The sequence below is a fragment of the Akebia trifoliata genome, chromosome 7 (assembly GCF_017979445.1).
Source record: "Akebia trifoliata isolate Shusen 1 chromosome 7, ASM1797944v1, whole genome shotgun sequence".
NCBI classification, from domain to species: Eukaryota; Viridiplantae; Streptophyta; class Magnoliopsida; order Ranunculales; family Lardizabalaceae; genus Akebia; species Akebia trifoliata.
In genome coordinates this window covers 10,669,359-10,688,032 of record NC_141381.1, presented here as the reverse complement: position 1 = coordinate 10,688,032, position 18,674 = coordinate 10,669,359, and the positions used below count along the sequence as shown (strand labels likewise).

The window sequence follows — 18,674 nt, the reverse complement described above, 5'->3', positions numbered from 1 at the left end:
ATGGCAATTGATACAAAACCCAATAAGGTCTTAAAACTTTTTAGTTTTATACTATTATCACATTTGCTAGATCTGTGAAAAAGTAAATTCTTTTGCATCTGAGGGCCTATAAATGAGTTGGGTGAGACTTATAAGACACTGACTTGAACTAGATCGTTTGGAGAGATTTTTTTGTTCACAAAATTATTCATAGAAGATCTCATGGCATGTGAAGCTTGACAATGGTAATTTTGTGAGATCTGTAAGGAAAAAGTTGTACATACTGTATAATCTATAATGTAATGTGATAATCAGGTTAAAAGAGGCTTTCTATTCTAGACCTAAAAAAGAAGGCTTCTTGAATGAGAGCCATCTTATTAGAGGAATGGTGCTATTTTAACACGAAATTACAATAAAAAGTTTGAATCACGATCCAGAACGGTATCTTGTTCCTACATGACAGTTTTTGGTTGGAGATTAATTAAACACATTGGATTTCATGTTAGGTAGAAACACAAGCTTATTCTGATGTGTTTTGAATTCCAATCAAAATCATCATTCTTTATATAATCCCGAAAAGAAAATAATAATAATAATAATAATAATAATAATTCCAAAACTTTCCCAAATAAACCGGCTGACCTGCTAGAAAAGTGTTGAATCCAAACTAGATTACTATGATCTAGGCAAGGAAGACATGTCCGAAGAAGAATTTTTTTTTTTTTTTTCCTTAAATGTTATATTTAGTGTTCTTTTTTTTTTTTAAATACATAAATTTAATAATTTTAAATTTTAAAATATTATAGATTTAGGAAAATCAATCAATTTTATAAATATTTATTTTACTCACAAATCCATGAGACGACTCGAGTCAAGTCGAGTTCTTGTGTATCAAAATATAGCTATGAATTATGGGATCCCTGGTTGATTGGACTCGATCAATGTTATGAGATTTCAATTCAACAGGACTGAATTAAAGAAGGAATGAACAATGGAGAGTCTGTATGACCTCAACATCTAACAAATAGTGGAAAACAGGGATTTTGAAAATTTTCATGTCTAGAAACTAGATGCAAGCAAGTAAAATGGAACTTTTTACAAACCAAACCTACCATGAGTGAAAAAACTTGTACAAAAGTTTCCTTCCAAATGAGATTCCAACTCGAAAATCAACCTATCCTCCCTGTTTCCATTGCATTCAGAATTGGGCTTGTGTCATTGGATTCTGAAATCTCCATGCCATGATGAGATTGGATATAAACAGTCTCAATCTCTGTTGACTGCACACTAAGGCAGTTGGTAGCGGTGGATGACGGTTGGACACCATTTCGTGAATCTGCTGCTAACATTTGGAAATATGCATGAGGCCCCCAACCTGCAGCAAACCCAGAAAAGACTTATATATCCAGCTGTCGTACTAATATTCATTCAAAGTTTATATATATGGCACAATGATTCCCTAAGAATCTAAGATGCAGTTTTCATTTGAATATAATAGACTGGTGTTTCTATATTTATCGTGACTTGCATATACTGGTAAAGGATATTGAGCACAAAATTTTGAAATCCAGAAAAATCTGCACAAGGAACTATAATTGCAAATTACAAAATATACATAAAAAGTGGACAAATGGTAGCTCTATCAGTGTTCAAGCAACTTATAATGCTTTAAACCATCAATTTCTCTCTTCATCTATTTGAGGTTTATTGCCTCATACAAACTATTTGAGGTCAGTAACACAGTTCCAGATCCATCATACACACTTATCAAAATACTCATTTCAATTAGATCCAAGATGCAGGCTCTATTTTCATTCCCTAAAAAAAAATTTCTCTAATATGTACATCTTTATTTATCTTAGTTTCACTCTCTTTCATGTACAAGAACGTTATTTCATGAACAAAACATAGTATAATACAATCAAACTCAAATGGATCCCTTAATCCTTGGCGTGTAAAAATTATTTAAGCTGGCATATGTAAGTTCAAGCAATATTTCTCAGTTCATAATTATTTTTGTACCAGGGGCATTAATCATTTTAGACTTTTTATTGATTCCTAAATAAACCTTAGTCTTCTCCCATGGTAACAAATGCTTGGCCGTAAAGTGTCAGACACACGGACAGCCAAACACCTGAAAAGCAAAGTCTGCATAATTTATTCCATATATGCAGAGAGACATGTTTCTTTAAATACTTAAGCTCATCTTAAGAATATGATGCATATATAAATTTTGAATTTCATTAAAATCATACATAAGTTATGAACAACACATATATAATTGTTGGAAATAAAATTGATGGAGAACATTAGAGATCATGGGGATAACATATTTGGGCCATAATTTAGGTTTAGTGTTTTATTTTAGTTATTGGGCTTTAGTTGTAGGCCTATTTTATGTTTTTTGAGTCCTATTTGTTTTAGAAGTTTATTATTAGATATTCAAAAATTAGTAGGAGAGTTTTATTTCGAATTAGGAATTTTTCTATTTTGAAAAGTTGCCTTGGAGTACAAGGTAGAGTCAAATTAGAAGTCATTTAGGCTTTAGCAACTTGTCTTTTTCTTTTAAACCAATATGATAGATTGTAAAAAAGATTCTTTCAATGACTTTTTGTGTGAATATTCTCCGATGGAGTTTCTTGGTGCGAGTTATCCATTATTTGTGTGATTCCAAGGTTCTATCGTTTTATTCCTTCTTTCTCTTTTAATCTTCTTCTTACTCTATTTGTTTTCAATTTTAATACCTATATGCAACCCAAAGATCCTGGCAAAAATCAGTATTGTTGCCCAGATATTCTACACAACCCTTTTTTTCCTATCTTGATTTTCTAGAATTCAAGAACGCTTGAATTCTTGAATTGTTGACCCCCCACCCCTCTTTGTTTTGTTTTATTTATCCTAAACCCTTAAGCCTAATTGCAAAACAATGTAATTAAATCCTGTAACCCAAACCTTTTTTTATTTTACCCTAAACTTTTACGACAACTCTATTATAACCCAAATTCTTAACCCAGTCCCAAAAGGCCAAACCAGATCCCCTAACCTGTATTGCATCTTCTTCCCTCTCATTTTGCATAAAAAAACATTTAGAATATATATACAAGATTTATGATCACTTCCACTTTGCTTGATGTACTAATTCTCACAATAAGATGCCAATTCCAACCTAGTAGGAAATGGAATGGGAACTCGAGTAAACCGAACACACTAAAACAAGTGCATACAATATGGCAGCCTTAGTGCTACAGGATGGTGGTCGTGGCTGAGACTACAAGTTATGCGGGTGGCACAATTAACCCTCAGCCCTAAGTGTGGGAGCAATGTATCCCCTCTATTGAAGGTATTAAATTTCAGTTCCAATGCCTATTTCGGATAGCTTCAAAATGCAAATATTTCATAGAAATATTAGAAATAAATACAATTTTCATGTGACTGTTATAGAAATGACAAAAATCTTGAGAAACTTTTCATTGAAACTGTAGGAAACAGTAAACTTAATATTAGAAGGTTTAAGTCCTTTTGTGAATGAAAGACCTGAAACTGTAGGAGACGATAAGATAAATGTAACATTAAAAACTATTATTAAATCATTTTAAAAGGAGACTTGATTATTGAATGTCAGACACCATTACAAGGTTTAACTCCTTTTGTGATTGCTTTTAGATTAGCACCTGGCAGGACGATTCCCCTATACATATAGTTGATGATTAAAGATGAACTAAAGTTCCAAGTTACTTAGAGCATTACTGGCAACCTCATTATATGTATAATATATAATGCCGTAAAGAATTTATGCATATCTCCAATAACTATGGACTAATGAACAACAAGGGAGCATACCGTCCATGTCATATGGGGGTGGAAAGAACTGCAAATAACAAAATGAAGTAACTGTTAATCCTGCCAAAAAGGAAAAAATCATTAAGTGCCTGTGGGAATCAATCACTGCATACATAAGAAATTAATATTAATTCGAAAAACTATGATTAATGCTGTAAGTATGAACCTATAAGGCCTCCAGCAAATACATCTTGCCAATGATGCCAGTAGTCATCAACTCGTGAAACTCCCACAAGAGCTGCAACAAGCAATGGAAGAAAAACGATACAGAGCTTCGCAACATGGCCGCTACGATCAAATACTTTAATTTTTCCTGACAAATACAATGCAAGAAAACCGAGACCTGCGAAGGACCCTGCATATGGATAGATGGGATCCTAATTTAGCATTTAATAATACATACAATAAGATCTATTATGTATGGATAAGTAATCTCATCATTACAAAAACAAAGCCAGGCATTATACTAACCCCCATATCGTTATATTAAACCCCATATCATTGTCTAAGGTTAGTTAAAAATAAAAAACATAATAGAGACACCATAAAACATGTAATAGAAATATAAAAATAGGTAATTATTACTTCACCATCCATTAGGTGCAATGAAGATCAATGTGTGGTACGAAACTTTAAACTCACAGAGTAAAAGCAAAGATATGGATTTATATTTGTAACAATATCATGATTAAATTAGGTTGGCATACATGTCAAATCTTCCTTTGATATTTCCACTCCAGTATCAAGGCAGGTTGAGTGCAGTAATAAACTTCGAATTTCCCCTAAACTTTTTCTCCAATAAAATTCAGAATTAACTTGAGGGAATTTAAATTGGTGGAGAAATTAAATAAAAAATTACCGCCTGAGAGAAATTTGGAGACGTATTGCTAAATCATTGGGAAAACACATCGATACAGAAAATGCCTATTGATCATCTTTATCAGTCGTTGCAGTCAAATTGATACAATTTACTACAGACTTCAAGGCCACCATGAATCAACTTCCCCTTGCCACCGCTGGAACTCATGACTAGATCCAACAAAATCCAACTCCACAACTTCCAAGCATGACAATCAACATCGACGACCACAAGGTATCACAGCCAACTGAAACACCATGCTGCACTGAAGTGCAGTGCCCATTACCCCCACTACCTACATTGCCATTGAAAATCAAATCAATTGGCCAATAGTCACCACAGTTACATACCAATGTTGAGTTTTGGAAGATGATAACCCTTTTCCCATTTAAATTACCAAATTATTAGTCAACAAAAAGAGCCCATCTCTTAGCAACCAAACCCAGTCAAGATTAGATATGGGCACAAACCTGGGTTTAAAATCTAATGTCAAGAAAAGTTTGGCCCAAGCCTTCTTGATAACACATTAAAAGCCCAATTCCCATGGCCCAAATCTGAGGCCTAACGAATGACAATGAACTCAAAGCACAATGCACTTCACATCTAAAACAAATGACCATGTCACTGCAACCTACAAAACATATGGCCTGTTGACTGTCACTTAATTTCTTACTATTTATTTTAATGATCTCATCTTTTTATATAGGAAGGACATGGCCTCAATGCTATGTAATTGGGTAGCAATCCCAACTCTATAAACCATCCAAATGAACAACTTGGAATCAATTCAATCCAATCATGCAACACTACTACCTCAATGATCCAATCACACCATTTTTTTTCTCCTATAGGATTTGACCTGCAAATGCTACCATTTGGACTGGTTGATAATGTAAAATTTCTTCTTCCACCGTGTAATCATGTGTCATTGCTTCCTAGATGGTTAGATTACAAAGTGAATAAATATAAACCCTCTCTCTATCAACCAACTCATAAAAACTGGCCTTGATCGACTAGGACAAGTGAAACAGCTCCATGATTGACTAGCTTGCACAGGACATCTCCTTGATTGCCTCTCACACACAAAAATCCAACCCACTTGCTCTTCGACCAATCTATTCACAGCCGATCACATATTTGATAGATACTAAACCTATGAAATCTGATCGAACAGATACTGAAATTATCGGTCAGTATATTATTATCAATCGATCGGATATGAGTTCCAACACATACTAGTGCACTTGCTCTTCGACCAATCCATTCACAGCCGATCACATATTTGATAGATACTAAACCTACGAAATCTGATCGAACAGATACTGAATTTATCGGTCAGTATATTATTATCAATCGATCGGATATGAGTTCCAACACATACTAGTGCACATGGCATTCGTAGAGTTCACAAACTCATTAAAATCAACAAAGTATGTTCTCAATTTTTTTTTTTTTTTGTGATCAACATTATACTTGGCTATTATAAAGCCTAAGAAAAGGTCATTAAAAGGAGAAGCGATAAAACAATCTGGACTGGGAGTTGTCATTGGTCGCAGCCACTGTTACCTTCCATACTAGTGTCTTTCACTGCAACTAGTGTTACCTTGACAAGTGGCACGGATACTAAGTGTCAAGGTGTCCAAAGATTTTCAACAAGTCAACCTTCGGAAATTCCAATATGGCAGTATAACTGTACAAATACTAACTAGTGATTTAGCGTCGAGGTAGTGGAAAGTGTTTGTGGCTATGCTTGGGCGATTTTGAAGCCTGCAAATACTCTCTGTAACCTATTAGCAGGTGTGTTGCAGGACTATGAACATAGTTAAGTGATGGTTCTAAGATCAAGATAGAATTATCAAGAAGAATAAAGAAGATAAAATACTATATTCTATACAGAAGAATAAGATCAATCTAACGATAACTAATAGATATACTAAGCAAAGTCAAAATTCCACAAGGCTATACCTCAAAATATCAAACTACGGGATTTTATGGAAGACATGACTTCCAAATAGGGGTATCAACCAGACAAGATATAAAAGAAATAAAACATCTAGGGTGATTGTGAATTAGGTTTAATAGGTTTTAAAAAGATTTGGTCGGATTTCAGAGGGTATAGGATGGTGAGATTTTGGTATAGATGGGGTGACAAGGGTGTACGGCTATTAAACTAAGATCGATGGGGTTAATATGGGGGTTTAAGCAAAAAAAATTAAGAAGATGAAGAACAAGAACAAGAAAGATAGGAGTTGTATATGTAAACCACCAAGAAGTAAATAGAGGAGATTGAGGTACCTCGATCACCACGTCGAATGCCTCAACATTCAAGCAAAGAAACAGAAATTTAGGTAAATTTTATTCATTGATAGCAACGTTCTCCATAAAAACCTAAATTATTCTTTTAAATAATAGCCTAGAAACCTAGAACAAAAGGATTCTTAAATCCTAATAACTATGTAACAAGTTACTTGTGAGTTGTGAAGCAAGTAACTGTAACAAAACTCAACTTAAAAGTTGTCCCACCAAGCTAATACGGGCTGGCCAAACTCTCTTGTGGCGCCCACAATTCTTAAGTGGCTGGTCCACTTATTAATTAAAATAAATTTAGTTTTGGGCTCACAGCTTATTAACTGAAAACATTTTAAAAAGTCCAAAATAGAAAACTACATAAATCCTAAACATTCTAACACTATGGCCGTGTGTTGGCCATTCTAACTCATCCAATGAGTCTTCCTAGATCCAAACACAACCCACGTGTACTTTCCAATATGAAATCTTCAAAAGATTTTGCCTATGGGCTCTTTAAGTCCTTTCTATAACCATCACCAATCTACAAGAAAATTGGTGGCTTCCTCCTCCTATGATACCTAAAGGGTGATGTTCCGATGTCCTCATCAATTCTTCTGAACTGAAAATTCTCAATCTGACAAAATAAAACTATGGCACTGCTCCAAAAGATCTGGATTAGTCTTTTGTAACTTTGTCTTTGTAATTCATGTGCAATCTGAAATTGGCATATTCCTCCACTTAAAAAGAAATTTATGATATCCTCCATGTCAGGTCGAAACCGCTTGATGACCAAGATATATTTTTATTTCTTCTCGTGTTTGAGGTATAATAGGTGAAGGAGGCAAAGGTTGTGGAAATTGTGATGGAAAATGCCATGGGTCATGATCTTTGTCAGGTATAAGAGTGGTAGAGGCATGATGATGATCAGGACAAGGATCATTGGGTGGTATTGTTGGTCCTAGAACAGACACAAGATCTCCCACATCAAATGTTGAACTAATTTCCATGTTGGATGGAAGCTCTATAACATATGCATTAGTACCCACTCTTTTCAATATTTTAAAAGATCAAATAATACGACTGCAACTTTTTCACAATTCCTTGAGTGAATTGCTCAGGCCTAATGCAAGTTACCATAGTCACCTACTAGAAATTCATTAAACCTGCAATGTGAATCAACATGCATGTGATTATTTTCATTCTTAAAGATAATTCTCTTCCTAATCTCAGAATGCATTCATGGATATGTTGTGTAAATGACTATATTGACTCAAATGGCCTACATGAAACTACCATAGGGATAAGATCAATAGATTTCCTAGACTTGTAACCATGAACTACTTCAAATGGACTCATGCCTATGGTCCTATTGACAAAACTATTAGATGCAAACTCAACTATGGACAGTATGAAATACCATGATTTAATATGCTCACCTACCACTGTTGTCAAATGCTGTCTCATATTCGCAAATGCTATGTTCAAAATGAAAATCGCATATGTTGTCATCAGATTAAGCCCAAAATATGCCATTGCACAATATGCTATGGCATACTATCTAATGGACAGAAATATGAGCGTTGGACACAAATCTTCTTTATTTTTATTTTTTTTGGGTTAAACTCACTTTTCTTGGATAAATATCACATTTCTACCCCACACCATATTCCTTTACAACATCTCTTCTACCTTCTAATCTCTTCTCTTGCTCTCACAAAGCCTCCAACTCTTAAATCTCATTACATTTTCTAGTACGTTCTCACATAATTATAAATATTCGTTAATATCTACTCTACACTATCACTCTCAAAGTTCAAGTCTCAACTCAAGTAACTCTCTCACTCTCAAGACTTAAAAGAAAAGGAAAGCTACTCAAAAATTGAGATTTAAACATTTTCTGCATTTTTTACTCTCTTTTTTTGCAGCATATGTCACTGCATATGCGTTGTGCAAAATGGCATGCGAATAGCATGTGCTAGTCGCAACGTTTTCCAAAAGTGATATGCTGAAGAAAATTGAAGCCTACTACCCATCATATGCCACAACGTTTTCCAAAAGTAATTCATAAATCTGACACCCTTATCACATAGTATGTCTTTGGGAATTCATGCAAACTAAACTCTTCAAACATATTTTGGTAACATTAGAAATGTCAGAGGTTTTAGCACGAGGTAGGAAATGATTCATTTTTTTAAAAACAGTCTACTACAAAAATGAAATCATACTTTCTAATAATCTTGGGAAGCCTAAACACAAAATCCATACTAATATCTTGTCACGGGGAGTGTGGCACTAACAAAAGGGTATACAAACCCAATGTTGCTTTCTCTGATTTGCCAATTGACAAGTATGGCACTGCCCAACAATTTTGGCGACGTCTCTTTTAAGAATTGGCCAATGAAATCTATCATCAACAAGGGCAATAGTCTGGTCTCGCCTAAAATGTTAAGCAGTTCCACCGGTGTGGAGTTCCCAAATGAGAAAATCTCGCAACAAAGTACAGGAAAGCAAAGTTTAGTTCCCTTAAACAGGTAGCATCCTATGGGACAAATCCATTGTTATTATTCACCTAATCATTCAAAAGTCAAGTGTACAGTTCTCCAAAAAACTAGGCACACAGGGTATTCATCTTTTAACCGTTCAAACCCAATCACTCTGACACTCATAGAGTGTATTAGTGCCAATGTTTTTAGAGGCATGTGAGGCTTACACCTCGAGGCATGCTTTAGGATAAGTCTGCATGAATTGCCAACGAAACTCTTCAAACATATTTTGGCAACATTGGAATTAATTATGTGAATTTCAAATTTGGAGATGTCCGACTATCCTATATTTTTAGCTTTTAATGTTAGTTTAGATGTTACATTATTTAATTTAAATATCATGATTGTGAGGCCTACAATTTACACCTCGAGGCATTGGGCAGTTGAGAGCATTTTCTTACACCTTAGCGTCTGAAAACATTACTTAGTGCATGTCACGCCCCAAAAACTCAACCCGAATCTCCATGATTCCCAAGTTGAATCCAAAGGCATGATATATAACCCATATCATGATAGTCAATATATGAACGTAAACGACAAATAAATAACTATATGTCATACCTGATCATTGCCCAACAAAACAGATTTGTATTCTCAAACATCAATACACTTGACATATACATAAAACAATAATGACATAATACCGTGTTCGTAGCTATATAAGAAAATGACAATAAAAGACTCAAACCTAACTCTAGTTCAAAACTCATCAGTAGTACCCATGCTCCACTCCTGGAAGCTTGGACTGATCATCTATAAAGCCATGACAGTGAGTTTTTTCAGAAAGATCACCTAAATCAGGTGTGCCTGAAATTTGTGATGCCGTAGGGGTGAGTAACAGGAGAGTTACCCAGTAGGGGAATTTTACAATTCTAAATAAAAGCACCCTATATGCAGTTTAAACATTTTAGGAATTCGTAAATCATGCATATTTGATATTCAATATATAAATGAAAATAATTGAACATTGATGTCATAAAATCTAGCAGGAAATTGAAACAATTAAAAATATGAAGAAACAATTGTTTATAATATAGCATTAAATAATAGAGTACTATAATATAGAGTTGAGGGTCAAGACTGATGTGAACATCTCAGTCAAAATACAATTATTCCAATACTTCACCAGTCTGGAACCCCACCGTTAGTTCCTGATTTTATGGTCAGTCTCTGCCACAACTTGGGTAACTGTTTTCCGGCTCAAGTTGGCCGTTGACCAAGGCCTTAAGAAATGTACCAAATCAAGTAAGTTATTCTTTCTTGATTACTCTAGACTATTAATGATCATTAACTAGCTATCTTCATCTATGCCAATCTGGCGTACATGTGATCCTCGATAATCTCTATCAAGCATACAACTATTTTCATCTTATTCTCTATTAAAGATAGAAAGAAATTCCCGGATTCCTGTTGTGATGTGGTGTTCTTATGCATCCCATAATACATAAGAACTCAAACAACGCAACTGTTATCCTAGAATAACACATCGGTCTAGATATGTCACAACATATTATTTTTTATAGATTTTCACAATCTCTTTAATAAATCACTAAAATACTACATTTTATTTTCTTTTCAAAACGTATTGAAAGTAAAACATACAAGTGTTTTAAATACCCAGTCCACTCTTAAATGTACAGTCTCATCTCTCTTTTCTTTTTCTTTCTTTCGTGTCTTATACGACCATTAGTCGAAGCATTTCTCTCATTCATGTCTTACACAATTTATGACTGAAGCATCACCTTATCTTTTCTCTCTTTCGTGTCTTATACGATATACGCCGAAGCATCTCACTAACTGGGTATTTTAAAAACACGACAATCAATTGAGAACTTGTTCTCATATTTATTTTAATAAATTACTTTTCTTACCCAACTTTTTAATTAAAATAATTTTTGGAAATCCATCACCAAAACGATTAAAGTAAATTGTCTACTAATTTAAGTTATTCGAAATCATGCATGTCTATAAAATATGAACAAAAAATATGAATATATATAAAAACAGCAACTTATATAGTTGCTGTATTTTCCTTTTTGATACGTATAAAAATACGTATAAAGTATATATATATATATATATATATATATATATGAATATTTATAGTTGTTGTATTTTCCTTTTTGATACGTACAGAATACGTATAAAGTATGTATAAAGTAACAAATGTTTTGAGCATTCAATCTAGTTTACATAGTAAAACATTATACAAAAAAGCAACTTTCATAGTTGCTGTATTTTATTTTTAACATGTATAAATAGGTATAAAATACGTATAAAGTACGTATAAAACAATAATTTTTTATCATTCAATCTAACATACATATTATGTCAATTTTATGCAAAAACAGCAACTTTCATAGTTGCTGTATTTTATTTTTAGCATATATAAATACGTATACAACATGTATAAACCAACTACAAGCATGTAATAAATTCTTTTTAAACAAAACAACAACTATTAGTATGCTTTAAACTCATAAAAACAATAATATAAATATATATAAAGCATGTGCATGTTGTTGAAAATAATTACAAAACAACTTTTGTTTTAAAAATACTAAATAAGAAATGTTTTAAAAACAAAACAAATTCTATTTTACAACTACAAAATCAGCAATATTTTTTCTTAAAGTTTTACTAAAACTATCATAAAGAATTACAAGGGAATAGATCATTGTTTCTCTTTATTTTCTTTTCCTTCTTTCCTTTATCTTCCTTCTTTCTTTTCTCTTCCTTCTTTTATTTTTCTTTCTTCTTTGTGTAGAAAGTGAAACAATAAAAAAAAAATCAGCTAATACCATATTTAGATATTATCAAATAATATCTAGATATTGCTAAAAAAATTCTAATTCTTTTAGAATTTCCTAGAAAATTGGACTTTGGTCAATTTGACTTAGTCAAAATTAGTTGATCAAAGTTGACTTGACTTGAGTCAACAATGATTGACTTGACTTGAGTCAACAATGGTTGATTCACTCAACCTTAGTTGACTTAGTCAAATTTTTTTTTTTTTTTAACATTACAACCTCCCCTCCTAAAAGGAAAATTTCGTCCTCAAAATTAATAATATACCTTATTCGATGAATAATTCCAAATATCGAGTCCATATATCTGATTCCTTTTCCAAAGTTGATTCTTTCACATTATGATGTCTCCAAAGCACTTTTACTAAGGGAATAACATGTGATCGCAACATTTTCTCTTTCCTACCAATGATCTGCACTGGTCCTTCTTCATAAGATATATCTTCTTCTAACTGCAAAGATTGCCACTCTAAGACATGTGAAGGATCTGGTTCATACTTCCTCAGCATCGATACGTGGAAAACATTATGAATTTGAGCTAGTTGAGAAGGTAAGACTAGCCTGTAAGCGACTTGACCAACTCGTTCTATAATCTCGAACGGTCCCACATACCAGGATTTCAACTTACCCTTCAAACCGAACCTGAATATCCCTCTCTTAGGAGAGATCTTAAAAAATACTATATCTCCAACCTCAAACTCTAAAGGTCTCCGCTGTTTATCGGCGTAGTTCTTCTATCTGCTCTGAGCTGCCTTTATCCTTTCCTTAACCATTCTGATCTTCTTTGTAATCTCTTCAACCAATTCTGGTCCCATGAGAATTGTATCCTCCACTTCTCTGAATCCCCTGCTTTCAGACAATGCTCCACAACATCTGCATCCCAATTCTGAGACTCGACAATTCTCTGTGTTAATGTATTATGAAGTCTCAATGGCGCCAAATAACTGTGCTGCCCATCTTCATTCTTCGAGCTATCAAATACGAACTTTACAATTGACTCCAACATGTGCCATTCACTCAACATCATCTGAGCAAGAACACTCTCTTTTCTACGACTTAGTGCATCTGCTACAACGTTTGCTTTACCAGGGTGGTAATGTAGCGTAAAATCGTAGTCTTTTAGATCCAACATCTTTACCGCATATTCAGCTCTTTTTGGGAGAATATGTATTTGAGACTTTTATGATCGGAAAAGAGCTCAAACTTCTCACCATATAAATAATGTCTCCATATTGTCAGGGAGAAAACAATGGATGCCAACTCAATATCATGAGCTGGATAATTCTTCTCGTGTGTTTTCAACTTTCTGGAAGCATAAATGATTACCTTCCTGTTCTGCATTAAAACACAACCCAAACCTATGCCTGAAGCGTCTGTATATATCACTAAACTTTCTCCTGGAACTAGTGCTATCAATATTGGTACAGTAATCAAACGAGTCTTCAACTCTTGAAACGCCGCTTTACATCTATCATCCCACTTGTATTTGACATTCTTCTGGGTTAAGCGTGTCAAGGGTGATGCAATCATAGAGAATCCCTCGACAAACCTTCGGTAATACCCTGCCAGTCCTAAAAAGCTTCTGATCTCTGTAACTGATGTGGGTTGTTTCCAACTAGTCATTGCTTCAATTTTTGACGGGTCTGCTAAAACTCCTTCACTTGACACGACATGACCAAGGAATTTAACTTATTTTAACCAAAATTCGCACTTACTAAACTTTGCATACAATTGGTGGTCTTGCAATGTTTGTAAGGTGATCTTCAGATGCTCCTCATGATCCTTCTCTGATTTTGAATAGATAAAAATATCATCGATAAACACGATCACAAACTTATCTAGATATTCCCAAAAGACTCGATTCATCAAATCCATGAATGCGGCTGGAGCATTAGTAAAACCAAATGGCATCACTAGGTACTCGCAGTGCCCTAGCCTGGTCCTAAAATCAGTCTTTGGAATATCATCTTCTTTAATCTTCAACTGATGGTACCCAGATCTAAGATCGATCTTCGAGAAATATTGAGCACCTTGGAGCTAATCGAACAAGTCCTCTATGCACGGAAGAGGGTATTCGTTCTTGATGGTGACTTGGTTTAGTCTTCGATAATCGATACACAAACGGAAGAATCCATCTTTCTTCTTCACGAATAAAACCGAAGCTCCCCAAGGTGAAAAGCTCGGTCTGATGAATCCTAGGTGCGTCAACTCATCAATCTGAGATTTCAGTTCTCTTGTTTCTGCTGGTGCCATCCGATACGGAGTGATCAATATCGGAGTTGTACCTGGAATAAGATCAATAGAGAATTCTATTGCTCTAATTGGTGGCGAACCCGACAATTCTTCTGGAAACACACTTTTGAAATCTCTAACCACCAGTATCTCTGCCAACTCTGATACTGCTTTCTCCTCCGTTGTTAAATTGTTTAGCTTATTCTTCAAATATTTTTCAACCCAATTCTTGAAACCCATAAATTTTACTATTGGCCTACTAAGTATTTTGAACATGACTATTCTAGGATAACAGTCAATGTGAGCGTGGTTTTTAACTAACCAGTCCATACCTAGTATTACATCGAAATCATTGAGTTCTAGAAGTATCAAATCAATTGATAACTCCTGATCAACTAACCGTATTACACAGTTTTTACATACAGACTTAGGAATTGAATTGTCTCCTAAAGGTGTTGAAAGAGATAAAACTTTTCCTGTGTGTTCAACATCTAGTTCTAACATACTAGCAAGTCTAATAGCAATAAATGAATTAGAAGAACCTGTATCAATTAATACGTGCACTTGTATATTAGATAAAATCAGGTTACCTTCCATAACTTCATGAGATGGCTGATATTCCTCATGGGTCAAAGCATAAACTCGACCTTGTGGCCTCTAGGAAGCAGACGATGATCCCCCTGCTGATTGTCCCAACTTTGGGCAATTCCTCCTCATGTGTCCTGCTTCACCGCATCCATAACACAATAATTGACCTTGTGACTGTGTTGATGGTCGGTATGTTTGCAGTGTTGGAGTTCTTCCCGTTGGTGGTCAGAATTGAGGACCTGATGGCCTTCTTGTCTGTTGACTTTGAATTGGTATTGGTTATCTCCACATCTGCTGATCTTGTGGTCTAACTCCCCCAAAATTTCCTGAAGTAACTGGTTTGAACATCAGTAACCTCTTTGCCGAGTCTGTTCTGCCCTGGAATGACCTACTCATCGGACGACTTATCGATCCTCGAGTTAGTTGCATCTACTCCTCTTTTTTTCTATCCTCAGGGTTCTATTTACCACATTTGCATGTGGTTATATCAAATCCTGCAACTTTGCTCCTGAGGAATGGTTTAAGTCCCTCAATGAACCTCTTTGCTTTTATCACCTCAGTGGATATCAAGTCTAGTGCATATCTTGCAAGTTGGGTGAAATTAGCTTGGTACCCTGACACCGTCTCGTTCCCCTATATGAGACTCATAAATTCCATACGTTTCCTGTCCTTGGCACTCTCCGGGACATATTTATCCATAAAGATTTCCTGAAATCGAGTCCAAATACGCGGTACATCATCTAGTCAACTAAGGTTGACTGAGTCAACCATTGTTGACTCAAGTCAAGTCAATTTTGGTCAACCAATTTTGACAAGTCAAATTGACCAAAGTCCAAGTTTCTAGAAAATTCTAAAAGAATTAGAATTTTTTTAGCAATATCTAGATATTATTTGATAATATTTAAATATGGTATTAGCTGTTTTTTTTTTTTTTTTTCACTTTCTACACAAAGAAGAAAGAGAAAAATAAGAAGGAAAAGGAAGAGAAAAGAAAGAAGGAAGATAAAGGAAAAAAGGAAAGGAAAATAAAGAGAAACAATGAGGTAAGCCCTTGTAATTCTTTATGATAGTTTTAGTAAAAATTTAAGAAAAAATATTGCTGATTTTGTAGTTGTAAAATAAAATTTATTTTGTTTTTAAAACATTTCTGATTTAGTAATTTTAAAACAAAAGTTATTTTGTAATTATTTTGAACAACATGCACATACTTTATTTATATTTATATTATTATTTTTATGAGTTTAAAGCATACTAATAATTGTTGTTTTATTTAAAAAGAATTTATTACATGCTTGTAGTTGGTTTATACATGTTGTATACGTATTTATACATGCTAAAAATAAAATACAGCAACTATGAAAGTTGATGTTTTTGCATAAAATTGACATAATATGCATGCTAGATTAAATGATCAAAAGTTGTTTTATACGTACTTTATACGTGTTTTATACATATTTATACATGTTAAAAATAAAATACAATTATAAAAGTTTCTGTTTTTGTATAATATTTTACTATGTAAACTAGATCAAATACTCAAAACATTTGTTACTTTATACATACTTTATACGTATTTTATACGTATTATGTAAGTATCAAAAAGGAAAATACAGCAACTATATAAACTACTATTTTTATATACATTCATACATTTTGTTCATATTTTATAGACATACATAATTACGAATAAGTTAAATTTGAAGACAATTTACTTTAATCATTTTGGTGATGGATTTTCAAGAAATGTTTCTAATTAAAAAATTGGGTAAGAAAAGTAATTTATTAAAATAAATATGAGAACAAGTTCCTAATTGATTGTCATGTTTTTAAAATACCCAGTTAGTGAGATGCTTCGGCGTATGCCGTATAAGACACGAAAGAGAGAAAAGATGAGGTGATGCTTCAGTCATAGACTGTATAAGACATGAATGAGAGAAATGCTTCGACTAATGGTCGTATAAGACACGAAAGAAAGAAAAAGAAAAGAGAGATGAGACTGTACATTTAAGAGTGGACTGGGTATTTAAAACACTTGTATGTTTTACTTTCAATACGTTTTGAAAAGAAAATAAAATGTAGTATTTTAGTGATTTATTAAAGAGATTGTGAAAATCTATAAAAAATAATATGTTGTGACATATCTAGACCGATGTGTTATTCTAGGATAACAGTTGCGTTGTTTGAGTTCTTATGTATTATGGGATGCATAAGAATACCACATCACAACAGGAATCCGGGAATTTCTTTTCTATCTTTAATAGAGAATAAGATGAAAATAGTTGTATGCTTGATAGAGATTATCGAGGATCACATGTACGCCAGATTGGCATAGATGAAGATAGCTAGTTAATGATCATTAATAGTCTAGAGTAATCAAGAAAGAATAACTTACTTGATTTGGTACATTTCTTAAGGCCTTGGTCAACGGCCAACTTGAGCCGGAAAACAGTTACCCAAGTTGTGGCAGAGACTGACCATAAAATCAGGAACTAACGGTGGGGTTCCAGACTGGTGAAGTATTGGAATAATTGTATTTTGACTGAGATGTTCACATCAGTCTTGACCCTCAACTCTATATTATAGTACTCTATTATTTAATGCTATATTATAAACAATTGTTTCTTCATATTTTTAATTGTTTCAATTTCCTGCTAGATTTTATGACATCAATGTTCAATTATTTTCATTTATATATTGAATATCAAATATGCATGATTTATAAATTCCTAAAATGTTTAAACTGCATATAGGGTGCTTTTATTTAGAATTGTAAAATTCCCCTACTGGGTAACTCTCCTGTTACTCACCCCTACAGCATCACAAATTTCAGGCACACCTGATTTAGGTGATCTTTCTGAAAAAACTCACTGTCATGGCTTTATAGATGATCAGTCCAAGCTTCCAGGAGTGGAGCATGGGTACTACTGATGAGTTTTGAACTAGAGTTAGGTTTGAGTCTTTTATTGTCATTTTCTTATATAGCTACGAACACGGTATTATGTCATTATTGTTTTATGTATATGTCAAGTGTATTGATGTTTGAGAATACAAATCTGTTTGGTTGGGCAATGATCAGATATGACATATAGTTATTTATTTGTCGTTTACGTTCATATATTGACTATCATGATATGGGTTATATATCATGCCTCTGGATTCAACTTGGGAATCATGGGAATTCGGATTGAGTTTTTGGGGCGTGACAGTGCAACCCTACAACTCAGTGAATTTGTTGATTTATTTTCAACTCATGCCCTATGTTTTACCACAAAAGTGTACCTTTTGTAAAGACTCAACCCATTCACATATCTTGGGTTTAGTTTCTTTAGGGAACAGAGATACCTAAAAGCCCCATGATCTGAAAAAACACAAATTCTTGCGGTATTTAATAATGTCTCCAATATCTTAAGGCATGTACTACTATATAAAATTCCTTGTCATAAGTAGAGTATTTCTGTTTTGCCTCATTCAATTTCTCTCTAAAATAGGCAATTCGATGGCCTCCTTGACTCAATACTTCATTTATACCTACCCTAG

The 18,674-nt window shown here is 33.8% G+C and overlaps 1 protein-coding gene across 4 annotated transcripts in view; it reads right to left on the bottom strand.

The window, feature by feature from the left end:
• Positions 1–923: 923 nt before the first annotated feature.
• LOC147398212 (lipid phosphate phosphatase 2-like) overlaps positions 924–18,674 on the bottom strand; it is a 69,303-nt gene continuing 51,552 nt past the window's right edge. For all 4 annotated transcript variants that reach the window (XM_086447379.1, XM_086447378.1, XM_086447377.1 and 1 more), the window contains 3 exons: positions 3,986–4,174; positions 3,820–3,879; positions 924–1,354 (listed from right to left, as the gene is read on the bottom strand). In XM_086447379.1, the coding sequence (XP_086303505.1) occupies positions 1,149–1,354; positions 3,820–3,879; positions 3,986–4,174 (455 nt within the window). In that variant the 3' untranslated portion in view covers positions 924–1,148. The remainder of the gene's footprint in view (positions 1,355–3,819; positions 3,880–3,985; positions 4,175–18,674) is intronic.